This window comes from Punica granatum, chromosome 1 (genome assembly GCF_007655135.1).
Source record: "Punica granatum isolate Tunisia-2019 chromosome 1, ASM765513v2, whole genome shotgun sequence".
In the NCBI taxonomy this organism is placed as follows: Eukaryota; Viridiplantae; Streptophyta; class Magnoliopsida; order Myrtales; family Lythraceae; genus Punica; species Punica granatum.
Window position 1 is genome coordinate 9,116,580 of NC_045127.1, and position 19,260 is coordinate 9,135,839.

The following is a 19,260-nucleotide window of genomic DNA, read 5'->3' on the forward strand; positions in this document are numbered from 1 at the left end:
TGCTAAGCCATAAATTATAAATTGCATGTATTCTCTTCGAGGAGGTGCCCGTAACAACTCGGTACCAGAGAGAGAAAGAGTGTGTGAGAGAATCTGCGTGTGAATCCAAACATTCATCATCATCATCATCATCATCATCCTCTTGCCATTTCTTGCATCCGTCCCCAGCTCAGCTCTGAGCTCTCTGCCATCTCTTCCATACTCACGCATAAGGCCCGACCTTCAGAACAGAAACAAACCAGAGGCAGAGAGAAGGAGAAGAGAAAACAAGAAAGACCCTTCACCTCCATCTCGTCGCAACATCAGATCTCTCTCTCTCTCTCTCTCTCTCCCCATTTTCCTTTCCTTCTCAACTGTCAATTTCCCATTTAGCTCAGTGCCCACATTCATGATTCCTTCATGCGGTGAGTGAGTGAGTGAGTGAGAGAGTGTGATTGAGCTCTGAGGAGTGAGGAGCCATTTGTCTTCTCTCCCCCGTCAGAGGAAGCTAGCAGCTCCTCGCTTTTGTCTTGGGCGAGTCAGTCCGAAGCTCTCTGTTCTCCTTCATTCGTCTCGTCCTTTTCCACTCGCAGAGTGTGTTTTGTCTGTTCCTGTGTCGATAACGGGGCCTCTGTCCCGTTCTTGTTTTTGACGCAGAATTTCCTCAGAGCTCTGTTTGTTTGTTTTTTTTTTTTTTGGGTAATCCTTCCTTTGTTTGTTCATATTGTGATATGATGTTCATGCGTGTCTCCTCCAATGTCCATTGCTTGAATTCGGAAATTGAGGAGGAGATAAAGTGGTTTCAGCTCATTCATTCGAGTTGGTAAACAAGAAAACATATTGCTGAACTGAGCGAGGCCTTTCCAGTTAGTTCTCAAGAAGAGCTGTTTTCTGTATCCTGGAAAACTGGAAAACATTGAAAGCCATTCATTCATCACACTAATCTCTGGGCAGTCTCTGAAACTGAAAACAGAGCCCCTTGGCCATTGAAACTCTGCGCGCGCGCGCTCGTGTGAGATTCAGATTCAACTCGAAGGTTTGCGGAGTGAATACGATCACCCGAGTACTTCGCCTCATAAGACGAGTTCTTTTCAGCTGCTTCAGGTGAAAATGCTGTGCTCTTGCTCTGGTGAGCAATTCAAGTTCGAAGAGCCCCCACAATCTCCGGAGTCGTTAGCCACTCGTGACTTCTCTGCCAGTGGACTTTCCTCGAGAACCGGTGACTGGGAATCTAAGTTTGATGACACCCAGGTCGAAGAAGTCGAGTCTTCTCTCAGGGAGGCTCTTTCCTTAAACTACGAGGTAGGGCTCGAATGCGGATTCTTTGCCTCACATTCTCTTATCAAACTAGCTAGTCGATATGGTTATATATAGCTTCATTGCTTTAAGTGGTGGCTAGATCACGATCTGATTGTATGGGCGAATGTGGTTCAGGAAGCAAGAGCCTTGTTGGGGAGGCTAGAGTGTCAAAGAGGGAATTATGATGCCGCCCTTCAGGTGTTTCAAGGGATCGACATTCAGGGCTTGTCTTCTGGAATGACAAGGGCTATTTACGAGAGGGTCCGACGGAGGAAGCCTCGTAACAAAGCCATCAATAATGTTCCCACTAGTGTCATGTCAATGCATTCTGTAAGCCTCCTTCTCGAAGCAATACTACTCAAAGCTAGATCTCTAGAGGGACTTGCGCGTTACACAGGTACATGCTTCTTTGTCTCAATAATCGAATTTGATCTGTTAGGCTATAGAATATATCCTGCAGTTTTGGCTGATAATGTTATAGCTAGCCCATGGTGTATCTTTTTCCGATATCGGGTTTTTTCCTTTTCTAGTTTCTCTTTACACTGAATATGAGCCTTGCAATTTGGTTCATGCAGTCAAATCTATTTTGCAAATTGGGTTTAATGTGAACCATTTCTACAGTTTGAAATTATGTCCCAACCAATTGATTGTGTTTCAGAAGTTCCTTAAGTCTTTTATTTTACAGTCAAAGCTTTAAATGATTTCTTCCTGTATCAGAGGCTGCAAAAGAGTGCAAGATGATCTTGGATATTGTCGAGTCGGCACTCCCCAATGGGTTGCCCGAGGGTGGTGCTGAAGATTGCAAGTTGCAGGAGATGTTGCACAAGGCACTAGAGTTGCTCCCTGAACTCTGGACAAGGGCCGGGTCCCTAGACGAGGCCATAGTCGCTTATCGGAGAGCTCTTACCAAGCCATGGAATTTGGATCCTGAGAAACTGGCAAGCATTCAGAAAAAGTTGGGGTCAAATCTGCTCTACGGTGGCGGTGGGATTGAAATGAGTCACAAAGCAGCGGGCCTGAGAACTACCGAAAATAACACGGAGGAAGCTATACTTCTGTTCTTGATTCTTATGAGGAAGGTGGCTCTTGGGCAGATAAAATGGGACGAAGAAATTATGGACCATTTAAGTTACGCACTATCAATCACGGGACAATACGAGTTATTAGCAGAGCATTTTGAGCTTGTTTTGCCTGGTGTATATGATCGAGCGGATCGGTGGTATTACCTTGCGCTCTGCTATGCTTCTTCAGGTCAGAACGAAACAGCCATTAACCTTCTGAAGAAGGTTTCAGGCCCATCCGAGGCAAAGCGCAGGCCTCATCTGCATTCTTCTCTTCTAGGTGCAAAGTTGTGTTCCGAAGATCCAAATCATGCGCGTGATGGGATAAATTTTGCCCGTGGATTAGTCAGCTTGGGTGATAGTAAGATGAAGCATTTCTTGGCCCAAGCCCATAAGTTACTTGGACAATGCTACGGGCAAGCGGCAAGAATCTCTGTATCAGACTCTGAGAGGGTTCGATACCAGAAAGAGGCTCTCAGGTCTCTTAATGAAGCAGTTCTTGAAGGGAAAGAGGATCCTCTAATAATGTATAGCCTCGGGCTTGAGAACGCAGTCCAGAGGAATCTCGATGTAGCTTTTGATAGCATGATGGTGTGCTCAGATATGGTCGAGGGCAACTCAGGGAAATGTTGGAAGTTAATTTCCCTCATACTCTCTGCGGAGAAGCGGTTTCCTGATGCCAGAGAGATTGTAGGTTTCGCTCTGGATGAGGTTGAAAGGATTGATCAGCTTGAGCTTCTACGGATCAAAGCTTTTCTCGAGATAGCTGAGGAAGAGCCAAAGCTGGGAATAGAGACCTATAAGATGTTGCTGGCCTTGATCGCAGCTCAGAAGGAAATCACAGCAATAAGTTCGGATCAAGTCAAACACTTAAATAAGATGGAGGTACTGAAGTTTTGCGTTTCTGAATTACATCTTAGTAAAGACTAAGCTCTGTCTCTTAAGTTTTGTTTTGCATCCTACAGGTTGAAGCAGAAAGGAAATTGGAAGCTACGGCGTGGCAGGATTTAGCAGCAGTTTATGCCAAACTCGACTCATGGGCCGATGCCCAGATTTGTTTGGATAAAGCAAAGTCATTGGATTTCAATTCTCCAAGAAATTGGCACTCTTCAGGTAGAAATATTGCTTGCCTCTCATCTATCCTTGGAACAATTTTTCATCAAGCTGGATTGGGCCTGTTGGTTTGGTTAGAAATAGGTCATAAGGCCAACACAGTTTATTAGACAGTCCGATACACGAGCCGGTGGAAGCTAAACCCAACTAATCCATTTACAGGACTGGACTGAATCAGCCAATTCTATATGCTTCGCATTTTAGTATAAATCTGATTCTGTCGACAGACCGTGGACATGAGCCAGTAGAACATAGACCCAACTGACAGATTCATTCACAGGAGTGGACTGAATCAGCCAGACCTTTCGATGGACTAAACCCGGAATCAGATGATTTTATACATTTCATATTTTAGCATAATTCCTTTTCTATATTATAATATAACATACATAGGCAGTTCGACGCGGTGAACCTTGGTTAAACCTACTATCCCTCCCTCGTCAGTTTAATGCCCAATCTGGTCCTCAAGGGATGCAATCTACTTGAGATCTCCACAATGTTTGGAACCTGGAAGTACTAAAAGTGCACCAAACAATTGCAGGTTTGCTGTATGAAGCCCGGTCACTCCACAAGGAAGCCCTCGTCTCCTACTGCCATGCCTTGGCCCTTGAACCAGATTATGTCCCGAGCATGGTTTCGACAGCAGAGGTACTGATGAAGCTTGGTACCTACTCTCTCCCCATAGCGAGAAGCTTTCTGATGAGTGCCTTAAGATTAGAGCCCACAAATCATCAAGCGTGGTGGAATCTCGGGCTGCTCTCGAAGAAGGAAGGATCCTTGCAGCAGGCTGTGGAATTTTTCCAAGCTGCATACGAGCTTCAGTCGACAGCTCCGGTACAAAGCTTCGTGTGAATGTTGATCTTCCCTAACTGTATAGGATTTCCATTCACTTCCCTGTCATTCTTTATTCACCAACACAGAAATCCACCTCCAGTATCTAGCAGAAGCTTGGCTATTTGTGTATCACGATCGTATGCGTGATAGAGAATCGTGTTTTCTTAGTTGGGCAAGAAAAAATATTGCACCATAGAAATCAAGTTTTGAGCTGTTAGCTGTAAATGATCCTTACCTTCGAGGAGATTCATGCTACTTGATGCAAATTTAGACATGGCTAATACAGTTCCTTTCTAGTGCCGACCAACTGTAACTTCCGTTGATCACTAGAGAGGATATTTTTGGAACAATTTCCTAAGTTGCAATTCACTGAATGTGGTCGACGGGGTCGCAGGAAGAGTTCCCTCCCAAGCTCTTATTAAGACAATGGTAACATTAACAATGATTTTTTTTTATTATATGAAAATGCTGTTGGATCCGATGAATCAACCAACTTGAGATATATATTGCTGTGATATTAACATTTCACGTTGCTGTACAGTAACATCACCGGACTTCCTCTTAGCACAAACGATTCATACAATTTCCTGCACCATACGTTGTATAACCTACTCTATGTTCTAATGCTTCTAACTTCCACGACCATCCCAAAAAAAATGGAACTCCCAGAGCTTTTACATCTCAGCTCAGTCCAACGAATAAATTCTGTATGAAGAAAGGAGAGTTGGGTTTCATTTGCCCTGGTGCACCAAACCTGGCCTTGTCGCGATTGGAGCTTCGACGCTTTCCTCTTCCCGAGGGGTGGGAGGAGAAAGATGCTCGGAACTCCCCATCTGCTTGGATATCAAGGTAAACTGGAAATAGGCCTTGTGCAAGTCCCGGTGAATCTCTTCCATCCTCCCGCTCTGCTCGTCTTCCTGGTCCATCTCAATCAGTATCTACCAAAATTCCACACCTCTAGTCAGACAGATCAGACAGAAAAGTTGAGCCCTCTTCATACAAGTGATTTCCAAAACTTCACCTCCTTTGTTTCTAGAAAAACTGAGGGAGGTTTTCAAGTTTCATTTTTGTGCCATCAGAACAGGAAAACAAGGAAGAACATTCTTTCCGGATGGCACTTCGATTCATGTAAGATGGAGAACATTTCCACCATCATGCCAAATTTCTTAACTTTCTTCATCGTTTGTACATAGAAAACTTAAAACTCAAAATATTTTCCAAATTCTTTGGAAATAAAGCTTCTGTCATGGAAAAAAATTTATGTAAAACTGCAAAAGACCATATCAATCATGAAGAAAATGACGAACACCACATGTGAATTGGATACATGCTTGATGAGATCTTATGAAGGGCAATACCTCTGCAGCGGTGTTCTTAAATACAGGATAAAACCTCTGCCTGCAGTACTCGTTGAATAGGATAGTGCAAATAACCAGCAGAAACGTAAAAGTAACTGCTGTTTTTGATCTTTTCAGCCCGAAAACACACATAGCTATCAACTGCATAAAAACAAGAGAGAAGATTGTTGTGTTGTGCACAGTAGGCCAAAGCTGCCCTCCACTCTCGTACTTTGTAATATATACATTGAGGATCTGAAAACAGATACCAGAGACATGTCAGAAACAATGAAAAGAGAACCCCACCAGAGGAAACAATGAAAGCAGAACAACACACGCAACAAACAAATAATTTCTGCAAGTGATTATCATGAAAAAGTGCATAAGTTCTTCGCAACATTAGAGAAACTTCAATTTGCAATTACTGTTAAAAATCGGTGACCACAAGACCACATCAATCATGCAAGAAGTAGGACCTACGTTCTCTAGTGACGCCTAATGAACACAACAGAACATCAGCTAGCATTTTTTGGAACATATTATGATGGTAACACATATAATATCAAATACTGTGGTCATTCATAATGGCTTGTAATCTACGCTGCCCTAAAGACAGAACACAGGGCTCAAGCGAGGGACATTGCAAAGTACCAAATTCACATTGACTACAAGGTTCCTCTAATACTAGTTGCTTCAGAGATGGTCCAATGACTATATAAAATTTATTGTATCCTTATATACTAATACTCTTAGAGAGAGCCATGCTGGACCTATGATGACTCAAGACAAAGACTTGCACTAGGACCAGAAACTTTTAGATATTGGCTTAATGCCATGTCAATAGAGCTCACAGAGCCCCAAATAATGTATATGATACCACGTGAGTAAAATCAGGGTTACAGAAACCCGATCGTTGGAGATGGATAAATAAATAAAAGATAGTTTTGGAGAAGAGTCCTTAGAACCTGGTTCCGATACACGAGAAATGCGAGGAAGAAGTAGACCAGCAGGCAGGGCAGGATTAAGGGTGCGAGGACGGAAAAAGTGAAGCCAAGAAATCCAAAGAGCAGCACTCTCGGGACTTCGGTGTGGTATGGAAAAGAAAAAGCAGTCAAGTCATCCTTCCGTCTCAGAATGGCCCTTTTGAACCAGTTGCATATCAGCATCATTGGCTGCATCAGCTCAGATGATAGACTCGCCCAACCTGATGTTAAAACATATGTCATGAAAAAGGTCGCCTGCAAATAGTTTAACACACTATTAATTTTTGGAGAAAAGCAATGTTCTTAGACTTTACTTCCAAAAATAAATATAGTAAAGCATAAATGGTATTATGCATTGAATGCTATAATATAAATGATATATAGATAAATTTTTCTGTGAGAAAAGTAATCGATTTTAGATCAAACTTTTTATGAAAATGGTTTATACAACAAATCCTAAATCTTTTCTACCATGATCAAGGCAAGTCTTAATAATACAGGTCCATAGTCTAAATTATTTTTACACAAGAATATATACATGTAATAAAAGATCTAAGATCTTTTCATATGAAGCATTTTCCTAAAAAGTTAAAACTAAAATTGAATTACATGTTGTAAAGAATGTAATTAAGTGAATAGTGGAAGCAATTTGAGTAAATAATTGTAGTAATTTAAGTGAATGTTAATGTTAGGTCATTGTAAGTTGATCAAAATTTTCTTTTATAGTTCATACTATAATAAACTAAATTACATATTTAAACTAAAAATCACATATCAAAAGTTAGTTGTGTATTGGATATATATAATTTTCATCATAACATGTATCAGATATCTATATAATCTCTTGAGATTACATACTTACAATTATTACAATAGAAATATCAATCGAATCTCATTCCAAAAGAGTTTTAATCGTATATATTTTATCTATTTAATCAAAATTTTCTCACTAGACACTGACCCGCACTATGCATGACACATCAAATCATATGATTTACTAACAAAATGAACCAAAAATAGAAGACTATTTCATTTTCATTGTCTACATTTGAGTGTGGTTTTTCAACAGCATCAATCATAAAAAAGCACATTCAATTATAATGTGAAGTTAAAAGCACATATTTAGAAGGAGAGATGGGAATGGTGGGAGGTTTTGACATATGGGAGAGGGGAAGTAGCGCGTAGTTATCTCTGTGCATTTTATTAATGTAACCTTATTTTAATGGCTTAAATGAATCAAAGTATATCAACTAAGGGCAATTCTGGAATATAGAAGTTACACCAAAGGTTCTTCTGCCTCTATTACAGTATAGAATAGATATAGATAATAGCATATTAACTGTGTTTCATTCGTTAATTATAAAATATTGAACTATGATAAATAGCATTTAACTTTATCTCTTTATCAAATTTACTCAAAGTTGAAGGTACCAAAAAAGAAAACACTTCAATCATAATTTAGACATTTAAAATATCTCAAATACAAAATTAAAGAAAGAAAATGTGAAGACATGAAAGCCTATACATTGCATGGGCAAAAAGCTAGTAATATGAGAGACGAGGCGAAATAATCAAAAAATGGTTCAATAAACATGCAGCAAATGCAAACTTCTTTCCAGTAGCACTACCCCCGAAAAGCAGGGGAAAAAAAAAACACCCATGACCAGTTGAAGATGATGTAACTGAATAAGTGGGAGAAGACTCACCTGAGCTGGTACTGTTTGTGCAAGTTCATTAGGCACATCTTTGGCTTTTTTAGCCAGGGTATTTTCTATATATTTAATGACATTATTCGCGACAATGTTGAGAAAGAACACATTCCATATCATGAAATAGAGAACTTTGTGGCATGCGCTCTTTTTCCTTCCACTACGAGATATAGACCCTTCAATCCTTGCAAGCAGCATCATTGTGGGAGGGACAGTATAGAGGAACAGTATCAAGATCACACTTGGGAGGTAACCCGTAAAAATCTGTTTCATATGATTCCTACAGCAAAAAGTTTATGCCAAATGTCACGAACAATGCCTAAAAATTATATATATGCAGATGTAGATTGTGTAAATATATTTCCAGGTCGTGCGAACATTCTCCATTCATTCTTCATCAATGTTAGTCAATAGAATCAGGCCAAAACATCTTATAATCAGTTATGACTAACAAGTCCAATGATCATTGCAAAGAGAAGACTAAACTGCTTTTGGTGATAAGGTCAAGCACCACTGAATGCTAGGTAGCACCATTAATCAATAGAAGCATCATGAAACCTATACTGGACAAAACCAAGAACCCAAAGAAGAGAGAGCATCCTTCCTTTTTTTTTTTTTTTTTTTTTGGCTGTAAGAAAAAGAAAAGAAGATTATGAAGAGAATGCAACTTTAATTGCAGGTAAAGTAAATATTAAGCGAAATATCTTCACTTCAGGCACCAATAGACATTTCAGGCCCCAATCTTCACAAAGATGAACCATTATTCAAGAACAACTGGTTAATCTCAGTTAAAGATCAAAACTTGCATGATGGCATTCCATGTCTTGACTCATTAAGAAATCTTCCAGGCATATCACACCACAGATGAAATGAGCACTTCCCCATGTAAATTTTGCATGCTTTTTATTCGAGGATGCTCAGAGTCCCATGTCAAAATATTTCTCACCCTAGGCCACCATCTACACCAAATCAGGATCCATGAAAGAAGTGTAATGTGAAAATTAAAAGGCTTACTTTTCCAAGAGTCCCCTGAGAGCGGGAAATTTGTGTTGCAAACGATTTAGTTCAGTGAGTGATTGAACAAAAGTGACAGGTGCGATAAACACAACTGAGAAGCCAATGGCAGTGAGCAGAATAGCTATCTTTCGAAGCCAGAGTTGTGCAAATGGAATAGAGAGGTTTTTCCAATACACATCGTGTGGCTCTGGAGCATAGTTAGTCACCCACGACATGGGATTAGTTGATAGAAGAACCTCTGCAGCAACATCAGCAGCATAGCGAGTCTTGAAAAAGACAAATGCAGCTGGAACTTCCTGTTTGAAGATCCAAAATGAACGTGAGATGGATCTTCGTAATAATAATCGATGAACAATGGATAGGCAGTTGAGGAGAATAGCATGAAATGAAAATCCTTGATCAGTCATATCTAAGTAAAAGAGAAACAAGAAATCTAAAACGTCAAATAATCTCATAAGAAAATTATATAGCTGCTCTTGAAAACCATGGTTTTAGTAAAGATTAACCCCACAAAGTTTAATTTTTGACGAATCCCCTAACTATTGAGCAAATACCAATATCATTCTCTGTCCAATTTTACATGTTGAAACAACAATGTGCAATCTACTGCAGATAATTATAGTTATAGAAGAAAACAGAGGATCCATGCACTTCTGTCGAAGAGAAATTCATCCCAAGATAATCTTTCACTATTCCTGCTTAATAACATTACGAGTCGTGCTGCAAGTGAACCGATTTCATCTCAAGTTTGCGAGTACAATCAAAATGGCTATGTTAAGATCAAAGAATTAATCAAAATGAATTTAAGTTTATGTGCTTAATAGTTTAAACTGGAGAACAGCCCAAAGGAAATTACTAATTTAACAGAAGATGCAGAGAGTACAAATCTTTAATACGATACTAACCAAGCAAAAGCTAGAAACCAGCCTTCCCACAATTTACTTTCTTAAGGTTTACTTGCTTAAGCAACCAGAATGTTAAATATGCGTCATGAAGACCACTTTGACACAAAAAAAAAATCAACAAATCTAAAAAAGTGTTTATGCATTTGATCAAAGTAGTTATATTGTCATAGATAACACAAATGCAATTTACATATCTCGAGCAGAATTTTATCCGATTGTTCCAGGAGAAATTATTTTTATTACCTTTGCATTTGAAGCAATTGCTGGATCACTAAATGGAGGCTTTCCATGGATGCTCTCTGGTTCTTTAGAAAGAATCCTAAAAGCACTGGATGAAGATGGGCCAGTGCATAAAGCGGATCGTAATATACTTGGTGTTCGAGCAAAGTCATCAGATATTAATACTTTGCACATCTTCTCTGTGTCAGCCTGTATGGCATGAAAAAATAAACATCACTAACTAATTGATTAGCATGAAAACCACTAGAAAATTTCGAAAATAATGAGAATATTTGCAAATCCACTAAAATGCATAGCCAATATACCCTTAAGATTGGGGAAATTGCCACTTAATAATAAATAAAAGAACAAGAAAGAGAATATAGGTGAAATACAGTCGAGGACTTTGAGTTGTAATTCAAATGATGGGATACTCCTCATTGCACAGGTTGTTATGACAGTAGGATAATCATACAACATTGATGACAGCAAGCAATTTCATTAAAATGTCCAATTACCCCACAGGGAGGATGGCAAGGGACTTTCAGTAAGGTAGCCCCTTTAATTGATAAGGTGGTGATTTCTCAAATGTCAACACCCATCAGAAGCGACACCACTAAAATAATGCTCAATCTTAGATCATGCCAACATTTCTCCAGCTCGATGGATCTAAACCAAAAGTTGTTCATAACCACGATAAAGCATGGCAAAAACAACCATTTCATGAAATCAAGTTGTTCAACTGTAACAGATGTTCCAGAGATCAACACAGGCTTTATTGAAGTCAGTCTACCAAGAATAAGCAAGCACTAGGGTAAGTCAAGGCCTGAACATGTTTCAAACGGTGATCCTCCAGAGCACAAAGATGATCCTTCACAACACTCACAGAATTAAAAAATAATTCGCACAAATCAGAAAGAGCCTAAATGAATTAGATAGAGCAATTGGAGTCCCTTATTGATAAATATTATGAAGCAAGTTCCATACCATCAACTTTTGAACTGTACCACGCCCATATACCATTTGATGTCCCAAATAGCTTGCACCATGATACTTTGTGAAAAATTTCTTCACTTTATCACTGTATGACTCATCCGGGGACCAAGGAATACCACGGACAAGCACGGCAAAATGTCTTGGGTTTGGAGGGGATGTTCTTATATGTGCGAGCCTCATTTTAGCTATGCTCTTGTACTCCTGGTTAAATGGAAATAAAGGCATCAGAATTTCATAGGATATGCTAACCAAAAAAAAAAAAGGTAGAATATTGGAGATCACTTACAAAGTAAAGAAGCAGGCAAGCTGTGAATGATATGATGTACAATGCCAGACAATGAGTCCAAAGCCTGAAATGCATTTGAATGAGGAAAACAACGAGTAATTTTGACACTCAGAAACTACATCTACAATCAATCACTGCCCCTTTTCCGAACTTTCAAGTTAAGCATCTGGCTACTGGCTTAAGAAAGAAGTAATAAGAAGCAGCAGAGGACAAACTTATGCTTCAATAAGGTTGTTTTCTTTACCACTTTGATCCTTGTTTGACATTTGCGATGGTAAAGACCTCCAGAGATTCACTATGGATCTGCTTGTGGCGCATCGCTTGCCCATAATAATTCACCGGAAGAACTAAAACAACACCGACAAAAGCAGCAACTGCAAAGATTCGGAGACTGCACAGAAAGTCAACATATATCTATATAAATACGCAAGCACTCAATCATCCAATCAAATAAAAAATGATAAAAGAAAGCTAAAAACTGTAAACCTGGATAAAATGGAAAAGAATCTGACGCCATTCTTAGGAGACCAATGGAAAAAGGTGGAAGTGTTCGTGAGTAGTTGCAAGGGAGATAATTCACAGAGCATGAAATACTCTTATCGCTCTTATCAATTCTAAATCCGAAAACTGTTGGAAAGTAACTTCATAAAGCTAAAAGAGTTCAGGTGCACCACTTTTTCTTGGAAATTAGAGAGAGAAGATAGAAACCCAGACAAGACATATGATAAGTGCTCGGAAAGCAGCGGAAAAAAAAAAGGCCAGATTTATCTCTTGAGTCTATAAATGCTATTCGGCATGTGTTGTTGGGCAGTCATAAAAGGGTCATGGGGTTCTATAAATAAAAGAGACTCCCTAATTTAAGATGTGGCAATATATGAAGCTGCACTGTGAAGAAGCTTCATTTTGCCTAATTTACGACTGATGCTAAAAGAACTGTAAATCCCGACAATTACAATAGAATCACCATAGTCAGCCCCCACACTTTCTCCACTTCATATGATAATTCAGTAATCACTCATGTGCCATTCACCGAAGATCAACATCCGCAGCTGCTCTTATGCTCATGAATGTAACCCCAACCCCACCCTACCACACTAATCACTGATAAAAAGTAAACAAAATAAATGGGAAAACGAAATCCTAACATGCCATTTTCAAAAAAAAAGGGCACTCGATCTTAAGGTGCAACCACTAACTCGTAAAAGTAGTGTCGCAATTCCCTCTAAATAATTGATATTGCCAAGAATCATGTCAGATCATTAGGAAAGCAGTGAGAATAACTAGAATACAGATTGAATAGTTCCAATGTTAAGAAGGATTATTGATCAAACACAAACCACATTACCGTGAAGTACTGACAAAATTGCCTGCAACACTTAAGATACAATCTTAATCTTTGAACACACGAATAAGCTGCTGAAGAATGTTTAAATCACCTGAAGACAATTAGCCTGAGGAAAACTACAGCATCAACACCGGCGCCAGCTAATATTTCAGCTTCCGGCGTCCCCCATGCCTTCACAATCCAACTGGGGGAAGGGACAAATCTCTGGAAGCAGATATGCTGATTGGGCCTTGTTGGATATACATGGGTAAGCCTCCGTCCAAAGTACACACTCAAGTTGCCCGGCTGTTTTCTCAATACGGAATAAAGTGACGAGAGCACCACACACACAGCAACATTAATCCCAGCAGATGTTAAGAGAGCAGAAAGTTCCATCTCCTTCAACTTCTAGCAGGAGCGGCTAACTACTATCCAAGTATCAAGACCCGACTGGAGCCAGAGGACAGAATAAACTCCATTTTCGGATAATTCCGGGGACCTTTGGATAACCTTTATGGCTTGAGCATAGAAATTGTCCCCACGCAAATCTGCACTATCAGGAACTAATTCTAATTACATCAACTGCAAAATAAAAAGAAAAAAAACCAAAAACAAGTTATGACTGACATCAACGGGAAACTGATGCAAGTCAAAAGGCCTTATCAGACAGCTTGTACTTATATTACACCCAGCAATTCATAAAAGTACTCAAATCAAAGCTTTGGAAAGCACGATCATATATTCGGTAGCAGTTCAACCAAGAGCAGTGCCAATGTGAAGAAATAAATCATCAGATTTTCAATCATTTGAACTCAACCCGTCCCGATGACAACATCGGTCTTTTCTTCCGCAACTCTGTACCCCACACTGGAAACTCACATCACATCCTTTCCATTCCATTCCACCATTCCTGCCTTCCCCTCTCACCCGAACAAAAACACAAAACACATTTGAGAAACTTTACCGACTTTCTGCACTGAAAAAATCACGCAACCGAACCGGAAGCCCGAGCAAAGAACAGGAGATAAACACGACAAACCAATGTAAAAGCAGGACTCACCTGGGCAATCTGACCACCGAACCGCGCAGGAGAGGACGGAAAGCAGAGAACGGCGAAACTCAGGCGAGAGATAATTAATGATCGTATTTATACTTAAGTAAGCAACCCACCAATGGCTGGCTTCCCTGACTCTAGAGTGAAATCGAAGCCACTTATCCTGCGAAGCGACGGATTGGAGCCAGAAACTTGCACGGCATTGCCAAAAAACCTCCTCCTTCAGCTTCACAGAAGCAGGGGAGACGGAGGAACGAACAGCGAAGCGAGGAGATTGATCTGAACAGAGAGAGTAAACCCAATGAATCGTCGCCGGAATCAAACTCGCCGGAATTTGGAGATCGCGGGAATCGAAATCGACGGGGAGTGAGTGAGCGATTTGGGTTGCAGAGATTTATTTTTCTTTTCAATTAAAATTCAAATTTTAACGAAATTCGGTTCCGCATGCCACGTTGTATTCCTTGATCTCGTGGAGAATATATTTTTTTAATAATTGATTCATTTAATTAATTATATATTTTTCTTTTCGTGGAGCAGAAAAACGGGAATAATCGGGAAGAGAGCGACGGATGCGCCACGTGGACGAGAACGGAATGAAACGGACAGACACGCGGGACGGTTGGGTAGGCGGCGAGGCAACCGCCATACCACTGCGCTCAACTGTCGCTATACGAACCGTCTAACTTCCCGCTTAGCCTGCCTCGTATTTTTTTTTCCCTATGCACCTGCCCCGTATCCACAGATCCAATGAATCCCGACTAATTGAGTTCGAGTACGACCAATTCATTAAAAGTTTTCCTCATATTTTTCTTTGTTTTTCTCTGTCTTTTTCCATTTATTAGTAGAAGATAAATTCATATCTATGCACAATAATAAAATTGGGACAACACGCCGGGAAGAGCTAGTAGAATGGAGGGGGGCCTTCGTTGCCCGGCCTTCTATGTCACTGACAACATGAACAACACAAAGGATGTAAAGTCATAAGTCACGTATTTATATATTACATTCATAACATATTTATATTTAAGCTATTTTAAAGGGGAAGGAAAGTAGTTGTTGTGACTTTCCTTCTTCAAAAAATACCCATAGCAAGATTTCCCGTGCATGCACGGACCAAATGGTGCTGTTAACATGGATAATGCTAGAGTAAGACGTGTGCTACGCACGGAAATGACATAAAACATGTAATGAAAAAAAAAATACTTCTAACTAAATGTTCGAATTCTGGCTTAGCAAATACGGCAGACTCTCGGACCGTATTAATTTTTTCAAAGATTATTACACAAAATAATTAAAAAAAAAAAAGAAAAAAGCAAAACAATTGGAAAGCACGGATAGGGAGGAGAGGGGGAGTTAGGAGAGAAGAGAGGGAGAGGAAGTGAGAGAGTAAATATCGGAGAATGTGTAATTACTTAGATAAAATTAGGAATATATCCTAAACCATGTTGGTCACTATTAATTGTTTTTATTTTTCTGGGGGCTTTTTTTAGACAAGTAAAAGTTAGGCCAAAGTCTCCCTTCTAACGTTATAATAGTATAGATAGATATAGATATAGATATAAATATTATCGATCATTACTACGTATAAAACTTTACCGCTAAGGTAGTACAAATATACAATCTTAGCCTAGTATAATATGTCCACCTATTTGTTTTTGCCTTACTATGTGTTGTATTAATTGGGCTTATCAATCAGAATTTTCGGAAGGATATACATGTAGAAGGATATGAAACAATAGTTGTGTATAAAGGGAGAAGGAAAGTAGTTGGTATAACTTTCCTTCTCCTAAAAATACACATAGCTAAATAATATAACTGAATAAGAATCACTAATAAGTAATTGAAAGTCAAAGGTATTCGGAAATTAACGGGTCCAAACTAATTCAATTCGAGCTCAATCGGCCTATTAAGAGAGAAAAACTCTCCTCGAATGAATTTTCTCAATTCATAATATTCGAATTCAAAATCTTGTTTAAGAAACAAGCGTCAAAAGACAACCCATATTGGTAATTAAAGAATGATTTAATCAATTTAATTATAATATATAAAAGCTGAGCAACGCTTATGAGACGTCTTTTTTTTTTTTAAATCCTCAACTTGTGGTTATTCGTCTTTTGAATTACTCGAATAATTTAATTCTTAACTAGAAGCTTCGTATATATCACTACAAGAAAAAAGTTCTAGAGCAATGTTTGCAGGAACCTAGGGTGACCCACACAAGCGTCGTAATAGGTTTCGCAATGTTTGTGCCGACCCATACCTATGGGTCGCCTTAGGTCCAGTCAAGATAGGGGCATCGCGACGTTTATGACAGGCGTCACCATAGGCTAATCTATGCCTACTCATAACAGTAGTTGTCGCAACCCCTAGTCGGCGGAGGACCACCTAGGGCAATGTTTGTATGGGTAGCCCTAAACCTGACTATGGCGACATTTGGTAAACGTCAGGCATGATCACTCTTTGACTACCCATGCTAACGTCGGCCTCAAATAACCTACACCGACGTTTAGCAGATGTCGCCTAACATTAACATGGGACGACCCATGTTTGTGTCGGCTTAGAATCACCATGATGGAGCATCCCATTGCTTAGATGAAAGGCTTTCTGTCATCAAGTGTCAGCTTGGTGGGAATTTTTTTTTAATCTGTCAACAAGTTGTGAGTTTGTTATCTAGATATTGTCGTGAAATTTATTTTAATCAAACACAAATAATTACTACATATATGTAGTTAAATTCAACAATTACATCACAGAATTATGCCGAATATTATTATTGCACCATAATTATCAAACCTAATGTTACAATTCCCAACCAAATTAGGCCAACATCACAAGTTCAACAACAATAGAATATTACCAATAACATCCCAACAACTTAAAAATATGTCAACACCCATACAACACGAACCTGTTACTTAGTTGATAAGCTAGAGCAATATCGCATCTAGAGCTTTCTCTCGAGCCGTAGCCTCCTTTTGCATTTGTCTTTGTTGAGCTCATTATTCTTCTCTAAATTGTTCTTCCCGATATGCTAGAGCCTCCTCCTCCTTCGGAGTTTTTCTTGTAGAGCTCGTTGTTCGACTCTATATTCTTATTCCCTTTTGATGTGGTAGAAGAAGCAGCAAGTCGGTAACTGGAGAAAAACAGGTTCTGACTACTTTGTTTTATGGGAAACGGCATCCGGAGCAAAACTCACGCATTCGGCTGTGAAATTACGAGATTTATGCCGAATTTCATCGTTTAGGGACTCAAATAGGCATTTTATTGTTATTATGGTGTTTTTTGTAATTTTAGAAAAGTTTATGTTTTTCGTGCAATTTAAGCGTTTTTAAGACCTATTTAAGTTTTGTACAACCCTAAGGTTGAAGACAGTTATTTTTCGGATTATCAATAAAGTTGTGGAGCTACCGTGCTCTTTCTCCCAATCTCGAATTTGATTCGAGTTTGATGCCTATTTCCTGGTATTCGTAGAATCAACAGGTGATAGAAGGTTGTTGTCTAGTATTCATGCGCAAATCAACAGATCGCAATTAGTTCCGCCGCGTCAGTTGGTATCAAAACCTACGGTTTGATATTGAATAATCATGCCACCCAGGAGAAGGGATCGTGTGGACGACGTTCATGACAGTGACAATCTGCGACATCTTGAACAAAGGCTAGAACAGATCGTGGATCAGAGGATGGATCGCATGATGGAGCAACTAACACAGCAAATAGCTGCACTTATGGAGAATCAGAATCGGAGAAACAATAATCCGAATTCTGGCCCTAATCAAGAAGAAACTGAAGAGGAGTCGGAAGGAGAGAAATCAGAATTTTTGCTGCATGATGGGTTTTTGTTCAAGGGCAATCAATTGTGTATCCCAGATTGTAGCCTTCATTTGAAGATTATTAAGGAGTTGCATGGTGAGGGCCATATTGGGCGAGATCGGACGTTACTGTTAGTGCAAGGCTCATATTTTTGGCCAACTATACGCAAAAAGGTAGAGAAGTACGTGCAAAGGTGTCGGGTCTGCAACGTATCCAAAATGACGGCTACCAATGCTAGGTTGTATATGCCATTACCAGTTCCAGCGCAGCCTTGGGAGGATGTTAGCATGGCTTTTGTGCTGGGTTTATCGCGAACATAACGTTGTAATGATTCCATTTATGTTGTTGTTGATCGGTTTTCTAATGATTCCAGCGTGGTAATGATTCCATCTTTGGGTGGCTCAACTGTACTTTCGCGAGGTGTATCGTCTTCATGGATTACCGAAGTCCATTGTTTCTGATCGGGATACCCGGTTCCTTAGCCACTTTTGGCGTAGTTTATGGAAGATGGTGGATACACAACTGCAATTCAGCAGTGCTTATCATCCCCAAACCGATGGGCAAATTGAGGTCGTGAATCGGTTATTGGGTAACTTGCTGCGAAGTCTGGTGGGGGAGCATGTGAAGAGCTGGGACCTCAAGTTGTGCCAAGCGGAGTTTGCCCATAATCATGCAGTCAATCGTAGCACGGGTTTTAGCCCTTTCCAGGTTGTGTATGCTACTATTCCCAAGGGTCCTCTGAATTTAATTCCTTTGCCTAACCGATCTAAAGTCCATGGTAAGGCAGCAAATTTTGTGGATAACTTGCGAGAGATCCATCAAACAATGTATGATCACTTGACAGCAGCTAACGCTAAGTAGAAGCAAGCTGCGGATAAGAAGCGCCGTTTTGTGGAATTCGAAGTGGGTGATTTTGTGTGGGCTATTCTTACTAAGGATCAATATCCTGCAAGGGAGTACAACAAGCTTTCAGCAAGGAAGATTAGGTCGGTGGAGGTCATAGAGAAGATCAATCCGAACACCTATCGGCTTAAGCTTCCTAGTCACATTCGTACTACTGATGTGTTTAATGTGAAGCACCTAATTCCTTACACAGGTGACAGCTCGGATGATGACGATTTGAGGGCGAATTCTCTCCGCCCTTGGGAGAATGATGCGGTAGAAGAAGCGGTAAGTCGGTACCTAGAGAAAAACAGGTTCTGAATGAAAATTTTATGAAAAATGTAAATACAATATCGTAAGATTTTAGGACTTGCATAATTCCATTACATTCGTTGAATTTCGGGGATTAGCGTCTTGTATTTATTGATAGTGCCATGGATATTTGCTATCCA

The 19,260-nt window shown here is 39.7% G+C and overlaps 2 protein-coding genes across 3 annotated transcripts; one reads left to right on the top strand and one right to left on the bottom strand.

Moving 5' to 3' along the window:
• The first annotated feature begins 71 nt into the window (after positions 1 to 71).
• Positions 72 to 4,593, top strand: LOC116201734 (protein NPGR1). The gene is made up of 5 exons (XM_031533136.1): positions 72 to 1,281; positions 1,414 to 1,675; positions 1,996 to 3,224; positions 3,305 to 3,452; positions 3,994 to 4,593. Exons 1-5 carry the CDS (start codon positions 1,090 to 1,092, stop codon positions 4,302 to 4,304), a joined length of 2,142 nt encoding a protein of 713 aa, XP_031388996.1. The 5' UTR covers positions 72 to 1,089; the 3' UTR covers positions 4,305 to 4,593.
• A 176-nt stretch (positions 4,594 to 4,769) lies between these two features.
• On the bottom strand, positions 4,770 to 14,579 carry LOC116201723 (CSC1-like protein RXW8). 2 transcript variants are annotated; one of them, XM_031533121.1, is made up of 11 exons: positions 14,123 to 14,579; positions 13,175 to 13,644; positions 11,983 to 12,129; positions 11,739 to 11,802; positions 11,444 to 11,653; positions 10,481 to 10,666; positions 9,330 to 9,628; positions 8,313 to 8,595; positions 6,589 to 6,861; positions 5,645 to 5,878; positions 4,770 to 5,224 (listed from the first exon to the last, which is right to left on the bottom strand). In XM_031533121.1, the coding sequence occupies exons 2-11, from the start codon at positions 13,456 to 13,458 to the stop codon at positions 5,018 to 5,020; spliced, it is 2,187 nt and encodes a 728-aa protein (XP_031388981.1). In that variant the 5' UTR covers positions 13,459 to 13,644; positions 14,123 to 14,579; the 3' UTR covers positions 4,770 to 5,017. The 2 variants fall into 2 exon arrangements, with proteins under 2 accessions (XP_031388981.1, XP_031388973.1); XM_031533113.1 differs by having other exon boundaries at positions 4,851 to 5,224; positions 13,175 to 13,610; positions 14,123 to 14,578.
• Positions 14,580 to 19,260: the final 4,681 nt, after the last annotated feature.